The sequence below is a fragment of the Myiozetetes cayanensis genome, unplaced genomic scaffold (genome assembly GCF_022539395.1).
Source record: "Myiozetetes cayanensis isolate MyiCay16 unplaced genomic scaffold, myiCay2020 scf4, whole genome shotgun sequence".
In the NCBI taxonomy this organism is placed as follows: Eukaryota; Metazoa; Chordata; class Aves; order Passeriformes; family Tyrannidae; genus Myiozetetes; species Myiozetetes cayanensis.
The window spans coordinates 41947043-41965128 of NW_026087631.1; the positions used below are offsets into that span (position 1 = coordinate 41947043).

Below are 18086 nucleotides of genomic sequence, written 5' to 3' on the forward strand. Positions count from 1 at the left end.
TTCTATTGTTTCAGAAATTGGGTTTCCGTGGTTCTTAGTTGTTACCTTCGGAGCATGTGGGCTGACCATAACAGTGATCTTAATCGTGCTGTCTAAACAACCAAGGTAGAGAGTTTTTATTTGTCAGATTTTATGTACCTGTAGCATGACAAAAAGGGTTCTTGAATTATTTCAAATCCTTGGGACTAGGAACTATTTTTAGTATTGTTGTCCACTCTTATAAGCTACATCTACACTGGCATTTGTATGTATGGGGCCTTCTGCAGTGGGAATCTGCTTATGGTGCATTGCAGTCTGCTTCCTCTTGCATTGCAGAACATTTTATTCTATGGTATTCACATATTCTATGGTATTCACATAGTTGATTTACTTGGGCTTTGAAGGGTACTGATTTTTTAGTCCATTCCAATTTTGTAAATACTAATTTTTACCCAAATGCTGTTCAAAAGTTTCCTACAGACCTGTATCTGTATAATTGATTTTGTTCTTAGACTATTCCACTAATCTCCATTTCATCAAGCCAAGGCAAAGAGCTTGAGTCCTAGGGGAGTATTTGGTCTCTGTGGATAGGGTGCAGCTCCTATAAATAAGAGGAATAAAATGAAACAAAGCACAGAATTTTGTTGTTTGTAAAAATTATAAAATTGTAGCATATGTAAAAATGAAACAATGAAACATATAAAAATGACAGTCTTAAAGTGAATTAATCCCCTAATATGTGTCTTCAGGGATAGGTTTTGGCAGAATTCAGCTTGGATGTCATACCAGAACTGTTCTAAACTATGAAACAACACCATGGTCAAGACCAATGCACACATGCCTGTTGTCAGTGCTTTGTATATACACTTTGAAAGTGAACACTTGGGTGTTTTGCACATAGGACCAATCATTGAAATTAAAAGAATGTCATGCAGTTGGAGCAGATCTAAAAAAATAATTTAGGCAGCATCACTCTGCTTTGGTGGAGTTTAATTTCAGGAAACCACTCCCTGCAATATCATCCCAATCCCAGATATAAGCACAAGGCTCCTGATCTAATTCATGCCAAAAGCTTGATGTGTCAGAATGGGGCAAGAACAACTCGCATATGGGACCAGAAACTCACTAAGGTCAGCACACTGAGCAAGGAGAGGCTTGGTTGCAGGAGATCCTGAGAGCTAAGTGTGTCTCTGATCAGAGTTTATAAATATCTTCCATGCTAATTATGATTGCTGAAGGAGGCTTTTCTGCACTGAGGACCCTTCATGTGGAATGTTTTTCTGAACCTGTGAGTCTGCACCCTTTTCTTCAAATTGAAGCACATGGTAGTGGAATAGCAATGTATTCAGCAGAGAAGCTTTCCATAATGCAAAATATCCACTCAGTTTCCTCCTGATTCTGAAAAGATACCAAATCATATTTTCCTGGGTTCTGATCTCACAGGATTTGAACAAGGCTCTCTAGGAGAGATGCCTTAGGTTTAGGTCATTAGAGTTGAGAGATGAAAGCTTAAATTATGCTAGGCTAAGAAAGAAGCAGAGCATATTTCTCCCTCCTGAGTGATTTTTCCAGGCAGCAAGTGGTAAAATCCTTCATCTGCTTCATTAGAAGTAGTGCCCAGTCCTGTCAGAATAGCTGATTTTTGGATTTGACTGTAAGCACAAGTCTTAAACTGGTACCCTGATAGCCCAGCCAGTGCACATAGAACACTATCCCTCCAGGGATTAGGTAGAATATTACTGCATTTCTGGCTCTCATTAGGCTTGTTGGGCAGAACATTGAGGGTCTGCCCAAAACCAAAAAGCAGCTGGGGAATTTGGAACTGCCATTGTTAAGCCAAAGGTGCGTAAATTTCTCTCTAACACTTTTTAAGACTCCTGTGATCCTCTCTGGACCTCACCAAGGTCACTAACAATGCAGCATAACTAATATGTGGATTTGTATCTACCATTCCCACAGCTCACTTTCTAAAATAGGCAAGTAACCCAGTATAAAAAGAATGTTGATTTTCCTTTTGAGAACTACAGTTTAGCTGTTTGCAAAGGAAGTAGGGAGGTAAAATGGAAGGGATAGGCATGACCTGCTATTGTTGGATTATTATTAATGGAAAATCATCCTCCTATTAGGGTGTTGTTTCCTTTGGGGGCGGGGGGGAGTTTTGTCCCCTTGAAGAATAAGGAGTGTGCTGTATGAAGGATTAGAATAATATATATTTCCACAGCATGCAAATGCATAAGAAAGTTACTAGTCCTTTAGCTACAAGGATAAAACTCTGCCTTTATTTCTTCTTCAGAAAACAGATGTGTCATAGAGATAGCAAAATACTAGCCTAAATTTTTGTAGTTGTTTTTCTGTTTTATTTATTAATTTTAAAGTAATTCACTCTTTACACCAATTTCTATTTTCTGTTCTTGTATTCATATTTATTTGGCTTATACAAGGTTCCTCTGTTCCTGAAAAAAATCTGGGGAAAGTCACTGCATGTCAAGGGTTGTATCAGGTTCCATTGAGAAGTATGTAAAAAGGGAAACTATTCACAGAACTCTAGGAATTTACTTTATAGCACTGAATTATCAAAGACCAGACTCCAAAGTGGATTCCCTCATAAATGTGATTTCAACAAGGAAGTGTCAGAAAATTTGTTTCTTAATTTGCAGTGAGAAAAAAAATAATTCATTTTATTAGGAGTATTTGAAATTGAATTTTCAAACATTTAGGTTTTGCAGTAATTAAGTACAAACACAATGTAAACCTGTCTTTTTTCTAACTTCCTCAAAAAAGGATCACTGAGAATTAAAAGCCAAATTTTTTTTCCAGGTTAAAAATGCTTATTTTTCCTCCTGTGCCAGTTCCAAAGATTAAAGGGATTGACCCAGATCTGTTGAAGGTAATACTGAGCTCTAAAATCTTTTATGGGAGTGGGAATATTTGTAATAATAGCAGATAACAGTTGTTGTCTCAGGCAGAAAAATTCTGTAGAAGAAAATTCTGACATGGGGTGAATTGCCACATAATTAGTTTGCATAAAACAATGATAAAGCCCTTTTTAATTATAACATTAGCTACAGCTACCTTTACGTAAATTAATATCATAAAAAGTAGAAGCATTTTTGTTATTTCCCTTATAAAAATATTTTTCTTGCTTTAAAGAAGGGAAAACTAGATGAAGTGAACTCCATCTTAGCCAGCCATGGTGACTACAAGACAAAGCTATACAATGATGACTTGTGGGTTGAATTTATTGAGTTGGACATAGAAGACCCTGATGAGAAGAACAGAGCCTCAGATACCGACAGGCTCCTGAGTGAAGATCACCTGAAATCTCACAGTTGCTTGGGAGCAAAGGATGATGATTCTGGACGGGCCAGTTGTTGTGAACCAGATATTCCAGAGACAGACTTCAGTGCAAGCGACACGTGTGATGCCATTTCCGATAGCGATCAGTTCAAAAAGGGTAGTGAAAAGGAAGAGGATCTCCTGTGTCTTGATAGAAAAGATGAGGATGAGTCACTTGCAAGCCTTGCCAATACAGACACCCAACACCGGCATATGAATACTCAGTCTGAAAACATCCAGCTGTGGCCACCCTTTGCAGACAGCGCTGACTCACCTCGTCCATCGGTCCATCCCCAGATAAGTAACCAGAATTCACTGACAAATACTGACTTTTATGCACAAGTGAGTGATATTACTCCAGCGGGCAGGGTTGTACTTTCACCAGGGCAGAAATCCAAGGTGGGGAGAGCACAGCGTGAAGGATGCACAGAACAAAACTTCACCACGGACAACACCTATTTCTGTGAAGCAGATGTGAAGAAGTGTATTGCTGTGACTTCCCACGAAGAGAACGAGCCACATGTTCAGGAACAAAGCTGTAACGACGATGCCTACTTCACCACAGAGAGCCTTACCACTACTGGTGTCAATCTTGGAGCTTCAACAGCAGAAACCCCAAGTTCAGAGATGCCAGTCCCAGACTACACATCTATTCATATCGTTCACTCTCCACAAGGCCTTGTGCTCAATGCAACTGCACTGCCAGTGCCAGACAAGGAATTCAACATGTCTTGTGGTTACGTGAGCACAGACCAGCTGAACAAAATCATGCCGTAGCTCTTTTTTGACTAGGTGTGTGCATTATTTCACAGCAGAGAGTCAGTTTGGGCTTGTATGCTGAAACCAAAATGAAGTCTAAAAGTTTCTTGTGGTTCCTATAATTTTATCTGAAATGTTGCAACATGAAATATACATCAAAATATTCCTATTGTGTTCTGTAAATATTATCTATGAATTTGTCTTGAAGCTGTTTTGTCTTGTTCTTGTGGTTGTTGATTTTTGTGATACTAAACATTGAAATTACTATGTTTAATATACAGTGCATTTTGATAAAGCTAAAAATCAGGTGATTTAAAGTCTAAGAATATAGAAAAAAACTGTGCTGTTGGCAGAGATCTTTATATCAATATTTGGGAATTGATCATATATAGGTGAAAAACCAGAAGTAGCTTGACTAAATAACACATCTATTTTGATTTATATAAAAATAATAAAATATATTTTAATATTTTAGTCCTAAAACCAAATATTTTCTATTACCCTACACACTGTAGTTCAATTATGATGACCCATTTAAGGAATGTAATTGCTGCAGTCTTAAAAAGGAGTTTTCTGTTTTATGAAAGTTTTTTTTGCAACTAAAAGTTTTTACAGAGCCACTTTATACCTCCAAAGAAACCTGTAGAGAAATTTTGAAATATTGTAGAAGCTTAAAGGAATGAATTCTATTACTTTCTTATGGTAACTAGTATAGAAATATACATGCAATTTAAAGTTCTGTATAAAACTTTAAAATATACAAAATATTTGGGCAAATTATTCTGTTCTTCATCAGATTCTAGTTAATGCTAAGAAAAATACACTTTTTATAAGCAAAATTTTGTTGACCACAGTATTAAACACTGTGCAACTATACATTTTTGAGAATATGTGAATAAACTCTGGTGACTTGGCAGCATAGTTTCTGCATGTTTGACCAACCTCTGAAGCCTTTCTACAGCCAAAGGTATCACTACATTTAATAGTTTGTGCCACATAAAGTCTTGATTAAAAAAAAAATAAATAAATTAAGGACTTCAGCAGTTAGCCAGCAGTTCATTTTAAAGCTATAACAGAATTAAAATACTTCAGTGGAACAAGGGGATTAAGTGCAGTATTGTTCAAACATGATTTTTGTTTCTGTAGCCTAACAGCACCTCCTCTGACTGCGTTAGGCAGACTTTCGGAAGGAAGGGAGAGGAAACTGAAATTTGTCAGGAAAGCTCACTTTGTTCTTACATATGTTAAGAACCTGATGGAGCTTTTTGTTGTTTCAGGAGTTACCTTCCTAGGCCATGGTTTCATCACAGCAGGGTTCTTCTTAGAAAGCAAGTAGGGACATTCATTTCAGAAGCCTTTGATGTGCAGCGAATGCAGGTCTTGCTTATGATGTCTCCAACTGAACTCACTGATGCTCTTTCTGTGACCAAGTGCTACAGGACTGGGCCCAACTACTGGGTGGGTTTTTTAAGTTTAGCACGTACTTTATGGTAAATGTGCATTAGATATTCTGCTAAGTTGCTGCTATATTTTTCTAACAGCTACATTATTTAGTTTCATATAAAATTTCGTAGATGGTAGACACTAATGCAAGTAATGCCTCTGTGTGTGTTTGAAAGAAGTTTCTTACTCTGTTTCTATTGCCAAAAATAGTTATAAATACCTCAGTCAAACTCAGAATGTCATTTTGGTACTTTACTGGTCACACAAGCCATGATATGCAGGTCAGAAGATGTGTCTTTCAATTTCTATTTAACTTTCCCTATGTTAGTGTTTTGTTGTTTTCTCAAAGTTTAATAAATGTATTGTCTTTGATCTATCTGGACACAATGTGGTTTTTTGTGGGTAGTTAATTTTTTTAATGGAAAATAGAGATTTTACTGGCAGAAATCAAGTATTTCTCATTGAATAAAGTAGAATGCCACTTCCCGTAGTATAGAAATAATGCCTAATGAGATCAGTGTTTTCACTGATTGATATGTATTTAAAAAGAGAAGCAAGTTTATAGATGGAGAGGTAGGACATGCTGCACTGAAAGACATGTGTTACCAGTTTGTCCGAGGCTGACACAGCATATGATTGCAACTAGGTAAGTTCAAGATTAGCACCTACAGTTGAACCCACAGATCAAATTCTGACAACCCCCCATAGTTACTTGTAGTGATAGTTAAAATCTAGCAGTGTAAGAACTCTGAAATATCAGATAGTCTGCCTCTATGGAAAATGCCGTATCCTGAGAATTTCCCAGTGTGTAACTTGGTAATTTGTCACTGCCTCTCTTCTCTCACTAGTGGTAGTGAGGGGACTGTTGCAGAAATCCAACTAAACAAGGGTAAGCCCCCAAGGGGAGGAATCTGTTCCTCTACGAAGACATCAAGTGCCATTTAAGGTAAGTAATCAGGCCTCCAGGTCCTGGTCCAGAATGGTTACAGGTCTTGTGTAGATTCTGTCTTCTCTAAAAGCCTGAATGATGGTAGGTGCCTTTGTTTTGGTAGTTGAATTCATCCCCAGGTCCAGAAATGTAAACCCTTTGTATTAGGTAGGTCTAAGTTACCACTAAAAGAGAACCCCTGAAAAGAGTCTGGCACCATCGTCTTCACACCCACCCTTAACATAATTTGTATACAATAAGATCCCTCCTCAGCCTTCTGTTCACACACACTCTTGAGGTGGCCTTCTGGTTCTTATCTGGGAGGCAGCTAAGGAACATTTGTCACTGCTCTGGATAGTCTGGTTTATTTCCTAGTTGGATGCAACATTGATGTGAGCATTGCCATTCTGGATCCCACCCACGAGGTCCTTCAGTCTGAAGCCCATCTTAACACACTAGCCAGTTTGCCACCAAAGATTATCTTGTCTCTTCTAGACACGTGGATCCCATCCCCCCCTTACAGACTGTAGTCATCAAAGAGTGTCCCCCATGGTCATAAGAGCCAAAACCCTCATGACAGCACCAGCCATGAAATTGGAAGTTGATTTGCATTATGGGTTATCTTCTGGCTGCACCCTTTCCTGTCAAAAATGGAAGAAAAGATAACTTGGGCACCAATATTTTTGCACTTGCACCCTCAAGGTTTTATAGTCTTACTTGGTTCTGCCTAGGCTCTGGTTTGCATTGTCATTCATGCTCACATGAAAGAGAAGTAGTCTGTTCTTGACAAATTGTGGCACCCTCTTGGCAACATCTCCGATCTTTACTCCTGGAAGGCAGCGCAGCTCTTGCAACTCCCTGTCAGGGCGATAGATGGGCACCTCCATGTTCCTTAACAGAGTCAACCACTACAAGCACTTGCCAATTTCTTTTTGCAGTATCCACTGTGTGCTGCTGGTACAGTTTCTCCCTGTAGACTTTGCTTTTGGGTGTCTATAGCTGTTAAAGCTTCATAGCTTTATGTAGACATCACCATTTATACCAGTTGCCATGAAGATAAGAAATAATTTTGTCAAACGTAGAGATTTACACTACTCTTCTTTACTACTTAGGGTGAAATGTTTTTCCTAACTTATGATACAGGAGGTGAGAATATGAGAGGTCTTCACTCCTTCTGAATGAAAATTAACATTATCAAAGGTATACTTTGCATTTAAAAATAGTAGGAGTATTAAAGAAGAGTTGAGTGCTCTATAGACTTGCCATGTGTTTAGAAATGTTTCAAGTGGCAGTCTATGTTGGGAACACTCTACTGTTACAGTTTGGTATGCATTAGTTTATGTATGCATCAGCATAGTTATAAGAATGGGAAAAAATGCTATGGTTCAAAGAGAAACTTAAAATCATATGACATTTAGCCACAGGCAACTTTTTTTCCTACACTGAGATGTGTTATCTCAAAGGCCACATTACCAGACAAATAAAAAGGAGTGTGTGATGCAGACTGCCTGATTTTAGAGGAAAAGGGAGAAAATGTTTGCAGCATGTTGCTGTTTTTACTAAAGAAGTGCAAACTTGGATATCTGGCAAAGAGGTAAACACTACAGAATATTACTTTTTCAGTATCAGTTTTTCAGTTTAACTCAGAATATGTATTTCACCAAGATACTGGAATTGTTAAGAACTTAACCAGCTTTTATAGTCAATTGACTTTGAGGAGATACCAGTGGATATAGTTCTCTCTTGGAACTGACTATGTCTAAATGGAATTTTATGGTACAAATTCTTCTCTCTGACTAATCATTATTAATTGCATACACAGTAAGTGATTTAACTGCCATAGAAACCATGCCCTCAGGCCACACAGAAGCAAGACGGAGTCCAAATCCATTTCCATGATTAGTACACTACTTAAACACTCTGGCATAATTGTACTGAGCAAGTGTTTCCTCATCTTCTCCAATCAGGGCTATTAGAGTAGGCAACATTCAGAAACAGATGGAAGAGAAACTGTACCAGTGGTGTTAGAGAATCACACACAGCAGAGCAGCTGCCAGGAGTTAGCATAAAAAGCAGATGCAGTCATTAAAACCAATGCATCTAGTAAACTGACACACTCTTTGATGGGTTTAATTTTTTATCACTACAGTATTTGGTATTTCTTTGGCATAGCATAAACTTCTTTATCCTAATACATGACAATTAGCTGACTAATGATACATGAGCTTCCTGAAATTAATCTGGAAAAGCAGAGGATCCTTCCACACCATGTGGCAATTTGTGAGAGAACATAACTGCCTTCTTGAAAGTGGAAGAAATAAAAGTCTGCAGAAGGCTTGGTAGGAGTAAGAATGAAGAGCTTACAACTTTCTGTAGCTTCCCAACCCAGATTCTACAAATGATGCTTCCACTATTGCCCTTGGTCTGCTTTTGAGTTCATACTAAAGAAAATGAAATTTGTTCCATAAGAGACATCTGAGACCTGGACATGCCAGGAAACTGATTTGTCAAGTTTTTTTGTTTGGTAGTAACTTTAACAGAATATGTCTTTTATATGTTATGTCCCTTGCATATTAAACCTTATGACATTGTACCAGAAAGACTAAAGTACAGAACCATACAGTATCATGTAAGTCTCTCATACTAAGAAGTTAAATTTTCAGATCTATTTCACAGCAGTTATCCGTGTAGCATGTACGGTGCTATGGTCTCAAATGACAGACGAAATACCGACCTTGCCCTTCTGAATGGAAAACTCCTTCAGGAACTAATTCTGTGAGCCAACTAAATGTACTTTGTCTGGAAGAGTAAGGCACAAGCTTGGAAATTTACCAAAGACAAAATGATTCCTAGCGAAAACTGCTACCAAATGAGTAGATCCAACCCTTCTTCAACAGACATCTGAGCACTGCATGGTTGTTAACCAGTGATGTTACGATTATTATGAGCATCCTGTCCTCCACCTGTGGCCTAGCTGTGTGGGGTTCCTTAAGCTAAGTTTTTAGCTATGTGTTAGAATTCTTCCTTTGTCCATTTTTGACGGAATGAGAAAGATTTACTAGTGCCTTCAAATGCCATGAAAATTTTAAATTATATTTTCTGAGCCAAACTATTGCTGGAAGACTGTGCAACTTTGTGTTAACTGTAATTAGATTTGTAAACCTAATGTATTTGAAAATGCACATCGTACACTTTGTAGTCATAGTCAGATGACAAGAACAGACTAGGCAAAAATTATCTGTTTTGTAAAAAGCTTGAGGAATGCATGGGCTCTTGCTTTTATAGTGTAAATAACAGCAAAGTCTTGTCTGACTTTCTTGTGGATGTCAGTAGTATTAATTAGCTGATTTCCACCAATCACCAGTTGATCAGTTAAAACAACCTTCTGAATTTAGTTTGTTCAGGAATGTATTAAATGAGTATTTAGAAGCAAAATGCACTGAGAGTCGAGCACTGTCATAAACAGAAACACAAGAAAGTAGAAGCATATGTGTCTTACATATTCCTGATTCCATAGTATAGATGCTTTAGGCACAAGCATTCCTTTCTCACAAGACTACCCCCCACTGTTTAACTTCCACAGGAGAAGGGCTAACAGTCAATGGAGAGAAAAGTAAGAAAATAAAGAAAATACTGTCCAAATGAACTGTTTTGGATATAGGATGAATAAGACAAGATTTGATAATCTCTGGAGAACTTAGTCCCTAACAAAACATGTATTTAATCCATGTATTTAAGATAATATACTCCTTGCCAATCTGACACATACAAAGACATTTGCATGGTTCACACACTCAATACCAACCTGACTTTTTTAGGGATGCAAGAAAACTAGGTCAGAAGTTCAGCATTACTTAAAAAGCACAAGAAATCCAGAATTACAAATAAATTATAAGAATGTAATTGTTATAATTGTGATTAAAATTGAAATTATTACAGTTTGACCCACCAGTATGTTCACAGAAAGATAAATCTGATGTAGTTGGGAAAGCAAATACAAACTAGGTTACTTAGAAAGCCAGGAAGCAACACAATTCTCTTGACTTCGTTCTCCTTTTGTTATTGCTCTTCATCTCTAAGCTTCATCAGTCATCTTTGTCATATCCTATTTAAACCGGATAGAATATCTATCTGCTAAGTGCTTCCAAGCAAAGACTGGTGTTTTTTGAAGGATTTTACTATGGCTTGCACCATGGTTTGCAGGACAGAGTTTTGGCATTATTGGAATGCTGACAGGACTGCAGTATAAATAATAAATAGTAATTTGCAAGGTGAAAATCTTTTGAGAAGAAAATTATACTAGTGACTTCAAGCTTTTCAACAATCCATTTTTGCATCATTATGTTCAGTCTGAAAGTGACTTCAAGGTGCTGACTATTTAGTCTCTAGGTATTTGATTTCCGTTTTACCATAGTTATGTACATTCTTTAAAAATGTAAAAAAAGGTCAACCAGAGGGTAGTTGTCAACAGCTCAGAGTCCCAAGGGAAATCAGTGACAAGTGGTGTCCCTCAGGGCTCCATACGGGGACCAGTGTTATTTAGTATCTTCATTAATGACATAGATGAAGGGATCAATTGCACCCTCAGCAAGTTTGCACATGACACCAAGCTGAGTGGTGCTGCTGACTCATCTAAAAGACAAGGATGCCATCCAGAGGAACCTGGACAAGCTGGAGAAGTGGGCCCATGGGAATCCCATGAGGTTTAATAAGACCAAGTGCAAGGTGCTGCACCCGACTTCCAAACCCTGGTAGCAACACAGGCTGGGGGATGAACAGATCAAGAGCAGCCCCGATGAGATGGACTTGGGATTGCTGGTGGATGAGAGGCTGGACATGAACTGGCAATGTACACTCACAATGCAGAAAGCCAAATGTGTCCTGGGCTGTGTCAAAAGCACCATGGCCAGCAGGTCAGAGTATACTGACCTATTGAACTGGGTCCAGAAGACAGCCACCAAGTTTATTAGAGAGATGGAGGACCTGTCCTATGAGAAAAGGTTGTGAAAAGAGCAGCAAGCTGTTCCACAAATTAATGTTTTCACTCCTGCTTGGGTTAAAACAAAAATATGACAAGCTAAATGACTGCCAAGGTCTCAGACTCTCATGACATATGAAGGGCTTTTTTCCTCTTGGAAACAGCACGTAGCAGTCTGTCTATGCAACAAAGTGCTGGAACATGCTACCTTCAATGCCATATGGCTAATATTTTATTAAAAGTTATGCTGCAGATGAACACAGGCTATTTCTGTGTTCCTATCTTCCTACAAAGACTTGTAGACAGCAAGATACAGTGATTTTCCATCTGTAGTAATTTAGGAAGTTATTTCACAAGGCAAACAAAAGCCATTTTAAGGTGAGCTTGTGATACAGCTTACACAGAAGATTGTGGGATTTTTATATCTGACTCTAACCACTCCTTCTGGAATTATGAAATTGGGAGTTTTATAGATTCACTGAATGATACACATTTTAGGAGGTTTAATTTCTGACTTAACTAGTGTTTACCTTTTTTTTTTTTTAATTTGTCCTGCATCTCAGAACAGTACTGTTAAGATTACAATAGAATGGTATTCATATAAGCAACATTAGAAATCTACTGCTGCTTACCACTCTCTTATTACAAATAACAAAGCCTGTATTTTGATAATACCATAATCACTAATGCTAACCTATTATTTTTTTGCAATTACTGAAGATATAAAACAAAGATTAGGTCATCCCTTGACAAGTAAAAAGACAAAAGAACAGAGGAAAAAATACCTTGAGAAAGAACATTTCTGTTCTGCTTCTGAAGAAAATAACAGCTCAAACACACGCTGAAAGTAAGTGAACTTTTTTTTTCCCTAAAAACACCCACCCTGATACTTAGGTAACAAACATGCAAACTACTCTTTTCACTGAGGTTATTTTAATGGCTACAGATACTGTTTTAGCAGGTATATTTGCCCCTGCACATACATATTTATTTATATATTTATCTAGTTAAATGTATTCTACTTAATAAGTGGTGGGTTGACGCCCACAAAGTCACTCTTTCACTCCTCTCTGCAACTGGACAGGGGAGAAAGAAGCTCATGAGCTGAGATAAAGACAGGGAGAGATCATTCACTGGATACGATCATGGACAAAACAGACTCAACTTGGGGACATTAACTGAATTTATTACTAACAAAATCAGAGCATGACAATGAGAAGTAAAATAAATCTTTAAAATACCTTTCACTCACCCCTCCCTCCTTCCTGGGCTCTGCCTCCTCCCTGCAGCAGCTCAGGGAGATGGGGAGTGGGGTTACAGTCAGTTCATCACACTGCCTGGGGAGAAGAGTTCTTCCTCTTCTCCAGCCTGGGGTCCCTTCCATGGGAAACAGTCCTCCACAAATTTCTCCAGTGTCAGTCCTTCCCATGGGCTGCAGTTCTCCATTAACTGCTCCAGAGTGCGTCCCCTTCCACGGGGCACAGTCCTTCAAGCACAGGTTGTTGCAATGTGGGTCCCCCACAGGGTCACAAATCCTACCAGCAAACCTGCTCCAGTGGGGGCTCCTCTGTCCACAGTTCTGAATATTCCTCCAAGATCTGCTCCAGCACATGCTTCCCATGGGGTCACAGCCTGCCTTTGAGCATCCACCTGCTCTGGTGTGGGTCTCCTCCACAGGCTGCAGGTGTATCTCTGCACCCCCATGGCCCTCCATGGGCTGCAGGGGCACAGCTGCCTCATAGAATCGTAGAATTAGCCAGGTTGGAAAAGACCTCTACAATCATCAAGTCCAACCCTTGATCTACTACCACCACGGTTACTAGATATGGCACTCAGTGCCACAACCAGCCTCATCTTAAAAACCTCCAGGGACAGAGACCACTTCCCTGGGAAGCCCATACCAATGCCTGATTACCCTCTCTGTAAATAATTTCTTCCTAATATCCAATCTAAACCTCCCCTGGCACAGCTTAGGACCATGCCCTCTTGTCCTCCAGCAGGCTGCCTGACAGAAGAGACTACCTGGCTACAACCTCCTCTCAGGGAGTTGTAGAGAGTGATGAGGTCTCTCCCTGAGCCTTCTCTTCTCCAGGCTAAACAACCCCAGCTCCCTCAGCCTCTCCTCATAGGACTTGTGTTCAAGACCCTTCACGAGCCTCGTTGCTTTTCTCTGGACCTGCTCCAGCCCCTCAATATCCTTCCTGAACTGAGGGGCCCAGAACTGGACACAGCACTCCAGGGGTGGCCTCACCAGTGCTGAGTACAGGGGAAGAATCTCTTCCCTGGTCCTGCTGGCCACACTGTTCCTGATCCAGGCCAGGATGCCATTGGCCTTCTTGCCACCTGGGCACACTGCTGGCTCATGTTCAGCTTCCTGTCAATCCAAACTCCCAGGTCCCTTTCTGCCTGGCTGCTCTCCAGCCACTCTGTGCCCAGCCTGTAGCACTGCAGGGGTTGTTGTGGCCAAAGTGCAGGACCCGGCACTTGGCCTTCTTGAACTTCATTCCATTGGAATCAGCCCAACTCTCCAGTCTGTCCAGGTCCCTCTGCAGAGCCCTCCTGCCTTCCAGCTCATCGACACTCCCCCCAACTTGGTGTCATCTGCAAATTTGCTTGTGGTGGACTCAATCCCCTCATTTAAATCATCAATAAAGGTATTAAACAGGACTGGGGGACACCACCGGTCGCCAATTGGATGCAGCCCCGTTCACCAGCACTCTCTGGGCCCGGCCCTCCAGCCAGTTCTTAACCCAGCACAGAGTGTCCCTGTCCAAGCTGGGGGCTGCCAGCTTTTCCAGGAGAATGCTATGGGAGATGGTGTCAAAGGCTTTGCTGAAGTCCAGACAGACGCATCCACAGCCTTCCCCTCATCCACCAGGTGGGTCACCTGATCACAAAAGGAGATGAGGTTGGTCAGACAGGACCTGCCCTTCCTAAACCCGTGCTGGCTGGGTCTGATCCCTTGTCCATCCCATAGGTGCTGTGTGATTGCACTCAGGATGATCTGCTCCATAACCCTGCCAGTCACTGAGGTCAGGCTGATAGGACTATAGTGTGCCAGGTCTTTCTTCTGGCCCTTTTTGTAGATTGATGTGATATTCACCAACTTCCAATCATCTGGGACCTCCCCAGGTCCTAAGCCAGGACTGTTGGTAAATGATGGAGAGCTCCTTGGCTAGCTCTTCCACCAGCTCCCTCATCACCCTTGGGTGGATTTGCTCACCACGGTCTGCACCACAGGCCGCAGGGGAATCTCTGCTTTGGCACCTGGAACACCTCGTTCATCTCCTTCTTCATCAACCTTGGTGTTTGCACTGTTGTTCCTGTCAGATATTCTCATTCCTCTCTTCTTTGGATGCAATTACATCTGGGCAATAACTCTCCTTCTAAGATAGGTTATCACTGAGGTGTTACTACCATCTCTGATTGGCTTAACCTTGGCCAGCAGCAGGCCTGTCTTGGATCCATTTGATATTGGCTCTGTTGGACATGGGGGAAGCTTCTAGCAGCTTCTCAGAGAAGCTGCCCCTGTAGCATTACCAAAATTTGGTCACAAAACCCCCTACATAAATAAACATGTATGTATTTGTGGATATTTCTATGTTTTCATCCTTTGGACAGATACAGACCACTTTGGAGAATGCAAGAGAAATGGGTATTTTTATATGAAAAATCCCTTCGGATAGCATTAGTATCATAAAACAGAAAAATAGATCTTTTTATCATGAGGAATACAACATAAAAAACCAGTATGATAATGCCCAAGATGCATGATAATACAATTATACAATAATTATACAATTATACAGTTACCCATCTTACTAAGCTACTCTGCAGCATGACACTGAAGTGTGTTAAACACTGTGATGAGCGCTCTAGCAGGTTAAAACAGATGTTCTTCCTTCCATGTGCTCTTCAGAAAAAGACAAAACTAATAATTTTACAAACTGAGTTGAATCTTGCAAACCTTAACTCTGTAAATGAATGTGACACATAGATTTGATACGGTTGGGGTTGCAAAGGAGGGTATTAAAGACCATCAAAACAGCATGAAGATCAGTAAATAACTACTCAAGCCTATGTCTAACCAGAAGATTTTTAATGTACGAAGATGATGCTGTTTGTGAGAATCAGAATAGAAATAATGTCACGTCAGAATACAAACTTTGGCACAGAAGTTTCTTGTACAGGAATGCTCAAAAGAGCAATAAAAGGCATCTGTGTTTTGCATGTATTAGAAACTCTGTCAATTGCACTGTATTCTTACAGCAGCACAAACAACCTGCTGCTTTCTGCAGACCTCCCTACTGGTCTAACACACAGCGGATGTCAGTGAGCACCAGACTCTTCAACTGTCTTGCCAGAGAAGCTACTAACCTATAAAAAGACCAAAAAAAAAATATAATGAAGTGTAAATGAACTATAGAAAAAAATCTCATGTCTTGGAAGTTTGCAGTACTAAACTGCCTACTATTTAAACCTCAATATTTTAAATACTACTAAATGTATTATAAGCTAAATGTTCTACCCCTGTCTTACAGATGTTGAGCCATATATTTCTGTGTCCAAACTTGTCATGTATTTTTCCCTCAAACTCTCTTTTTTTCTGCATTTTTCCCCAGCCTGCTCACAGTAATCACTTTCCCAGTGGTCGAATTACATACTTACCTGTATGTCTTATACTTAAATATTACTTATTTAAATGACATATAGGTCATTTAGCAGAGCATTATTTCAAATATTTCAAATGGCCACAGGGCAAAATTTTTTGTCTAATCGTGAGAATTGGATTTCAGTCTTCATTCCCAGTCATCATGTGAATGTAACCTATACAATACACCACCACTAAATAAATAATACAAACACCATTCTGGGCAATATAGTGTGGTTTAGTGTGCATTAAAATGCTCACTACTCAGAGTTTGGTGGGGGTTTCTATCTTAAAGAGTGACCATGCACCTTTTTCTAGGTGTAAGATGAGCACAGCCTTTTGCTTTGGTTAAAAAATAACTTCATTTAACTTGGAATTATTTTCTTTTTAAGTACCAAACCTTTTGAACAGATTTTTGGGGGTGTTGCAATTTACAGGGACAACTCAAATTGTGAAACTGATTTTTTAAAAACTGGTAAATGAAGCAGGGAAAGTGAGCTACAAAACATGAGTAGCATGTACTGAGTTCACTGGGAGATGACAGTATCTGTCATCATGATGCTCTTGGCACTGTGTCCTTCCCTCCCTTGTATCTCGGCTGCAGATCTTCCATTCATGAAAATTATTTTCATCAGTTTGTCTGTGTCAATGTCCCAGTGGACACAACCAACCCGCAGACATTCCGATAAAGCAGCTGCCTGCAAGCAGCACTTGTGACCATGACTGTAGGTTGTTATTTCTCTGGATGTGCCCAAGCATGAAAGGTCCTGCATGCCCCCACAGCTTCTGATTTGCACAGCAGACAGCTCTGCTTGTGAGGACAGTACAAAAAAGCATTCAAGGTGTAACATGTTCCTTCCTTATTACAACAAAAACCAGAGCATCTGAGAAAGCATTTCTGACAAGTTGATTTGTACTGTGTAGAACCTCAGAAGGGGCTAATGTGTGTGTCTCAAAAACAGATAGCTGGTTGGCTGTGGAGCCAACCAAGGATTGCTAGTAATACCATACCATAAAAAAGAACACGATGTGGCTGGAAAAGGGGGCCGTGTGGAGTTAGGGCATCACTCTTCTGGGATGAACCTCATTGTTCTAGATCCTGTAGATAAGCACAAGACAGCACAGCACAGAGACCAAGAACTGGCCATGGACTGTAGGGTGAGAACAAGATGACACAGGACAGATGAAGCCTCCAACTCATTTCCAGGAAGGTCGGAAAGAACAGACTGCACGTGATAAACTAATTTGCCTAGGAAGTGAGAAACTTGTTTCCAGGGTGCCAAAACCTATCTGTGAAAAGGCACCCCCAACAAGGCCGGGAAGCATCCCCAAGACCCTGGACATCCCATCATCTTGGCCAACAGTGGAATTAGGTTTTTTCCTTCTTCTTTCTTTTCTCTTTTTTCCTTTTCTTTTTCTTTTATTTTTTCTTTCTTCTTTTTTTCTTTTCTCTTTTTTTTCTCTTTTCTTCTTTTTTTTTCTTTTTTTTTTCTCCTTTCCCCTTTCCTTTCCTTTTTCTTTTCCTTTCCTTTTTCCTTTCCTTTCCCTTTCCCTTCCCTCCTCCTTCTTCCCTTCTCTTCTTTTTTCTTTTCCTTTTCTTCCCTTTCCTTGTCTTATTTTTTCCTTCCCTCTCTCTCTCTCTCTCTCTCGTCTCTCTCCCTTTTCACGTTATCCCTTTATCCAAAACCCGCTGTCATGTGCTTATATAGTAGGTCAGAGACCAACATACCAACTCCCCTGCCAAGTGTGTAACGTACTTAAAAAGAGGTTTTGTGGACCCCCAAACTTTCGTCGTTCCTTCCAACCACAGGCATTTACCAGTCCTAGGTTCATAAAGTAAATTAAAAGCTGTTTCTCTCTAAAGAGGGCACGTCTAAATCCTACCAGGAGCGGGTGAGGGAGCTGGGAGTGTCCATCCTGGAGGCGCGGAGGCTCAAAGGGCACCCTTTCCCTCTCCACAAATACCTGGGAGGAGGCTGCAGCGGGGTGGGGGCCGGTCGAGTCCATCAGGG

General features: G+C 40.2%; 1 protein-coding gene across 6 annotated transcripts in view; it reads left to right on the forward strand.

Moving 5' to 3' along the window:
• Window positions 1-5893, forward strand: part of GHR (growth hormone receptor) — a 155550-nt gene extending 149657 nt beyond the window's left edge. For all 6 annotated transcript variants that reach the window (XM_050328481.1, XM_050328483.1, XM_050328484.1 and 3 more), the window contains 3 exons: window positions 15-105; window positions 2797-2866; window positions 3130-5893. In XM_050328481.1, coding sequence (XP_050184438.1) covers window positions 15-105; window positions 2797-2866; window positions 3130-4092 — 1124 coding nt within the window. In that variant the 3' untranslated portion in view covers window positions 4093-5893. The remainder of the gene's footprint in view (window positions 1-14; window positions 106-2796; window positions 2867-3129) is intronic.
• Window positions 5894-18086: the final 12193 nt, after the last annotated feature.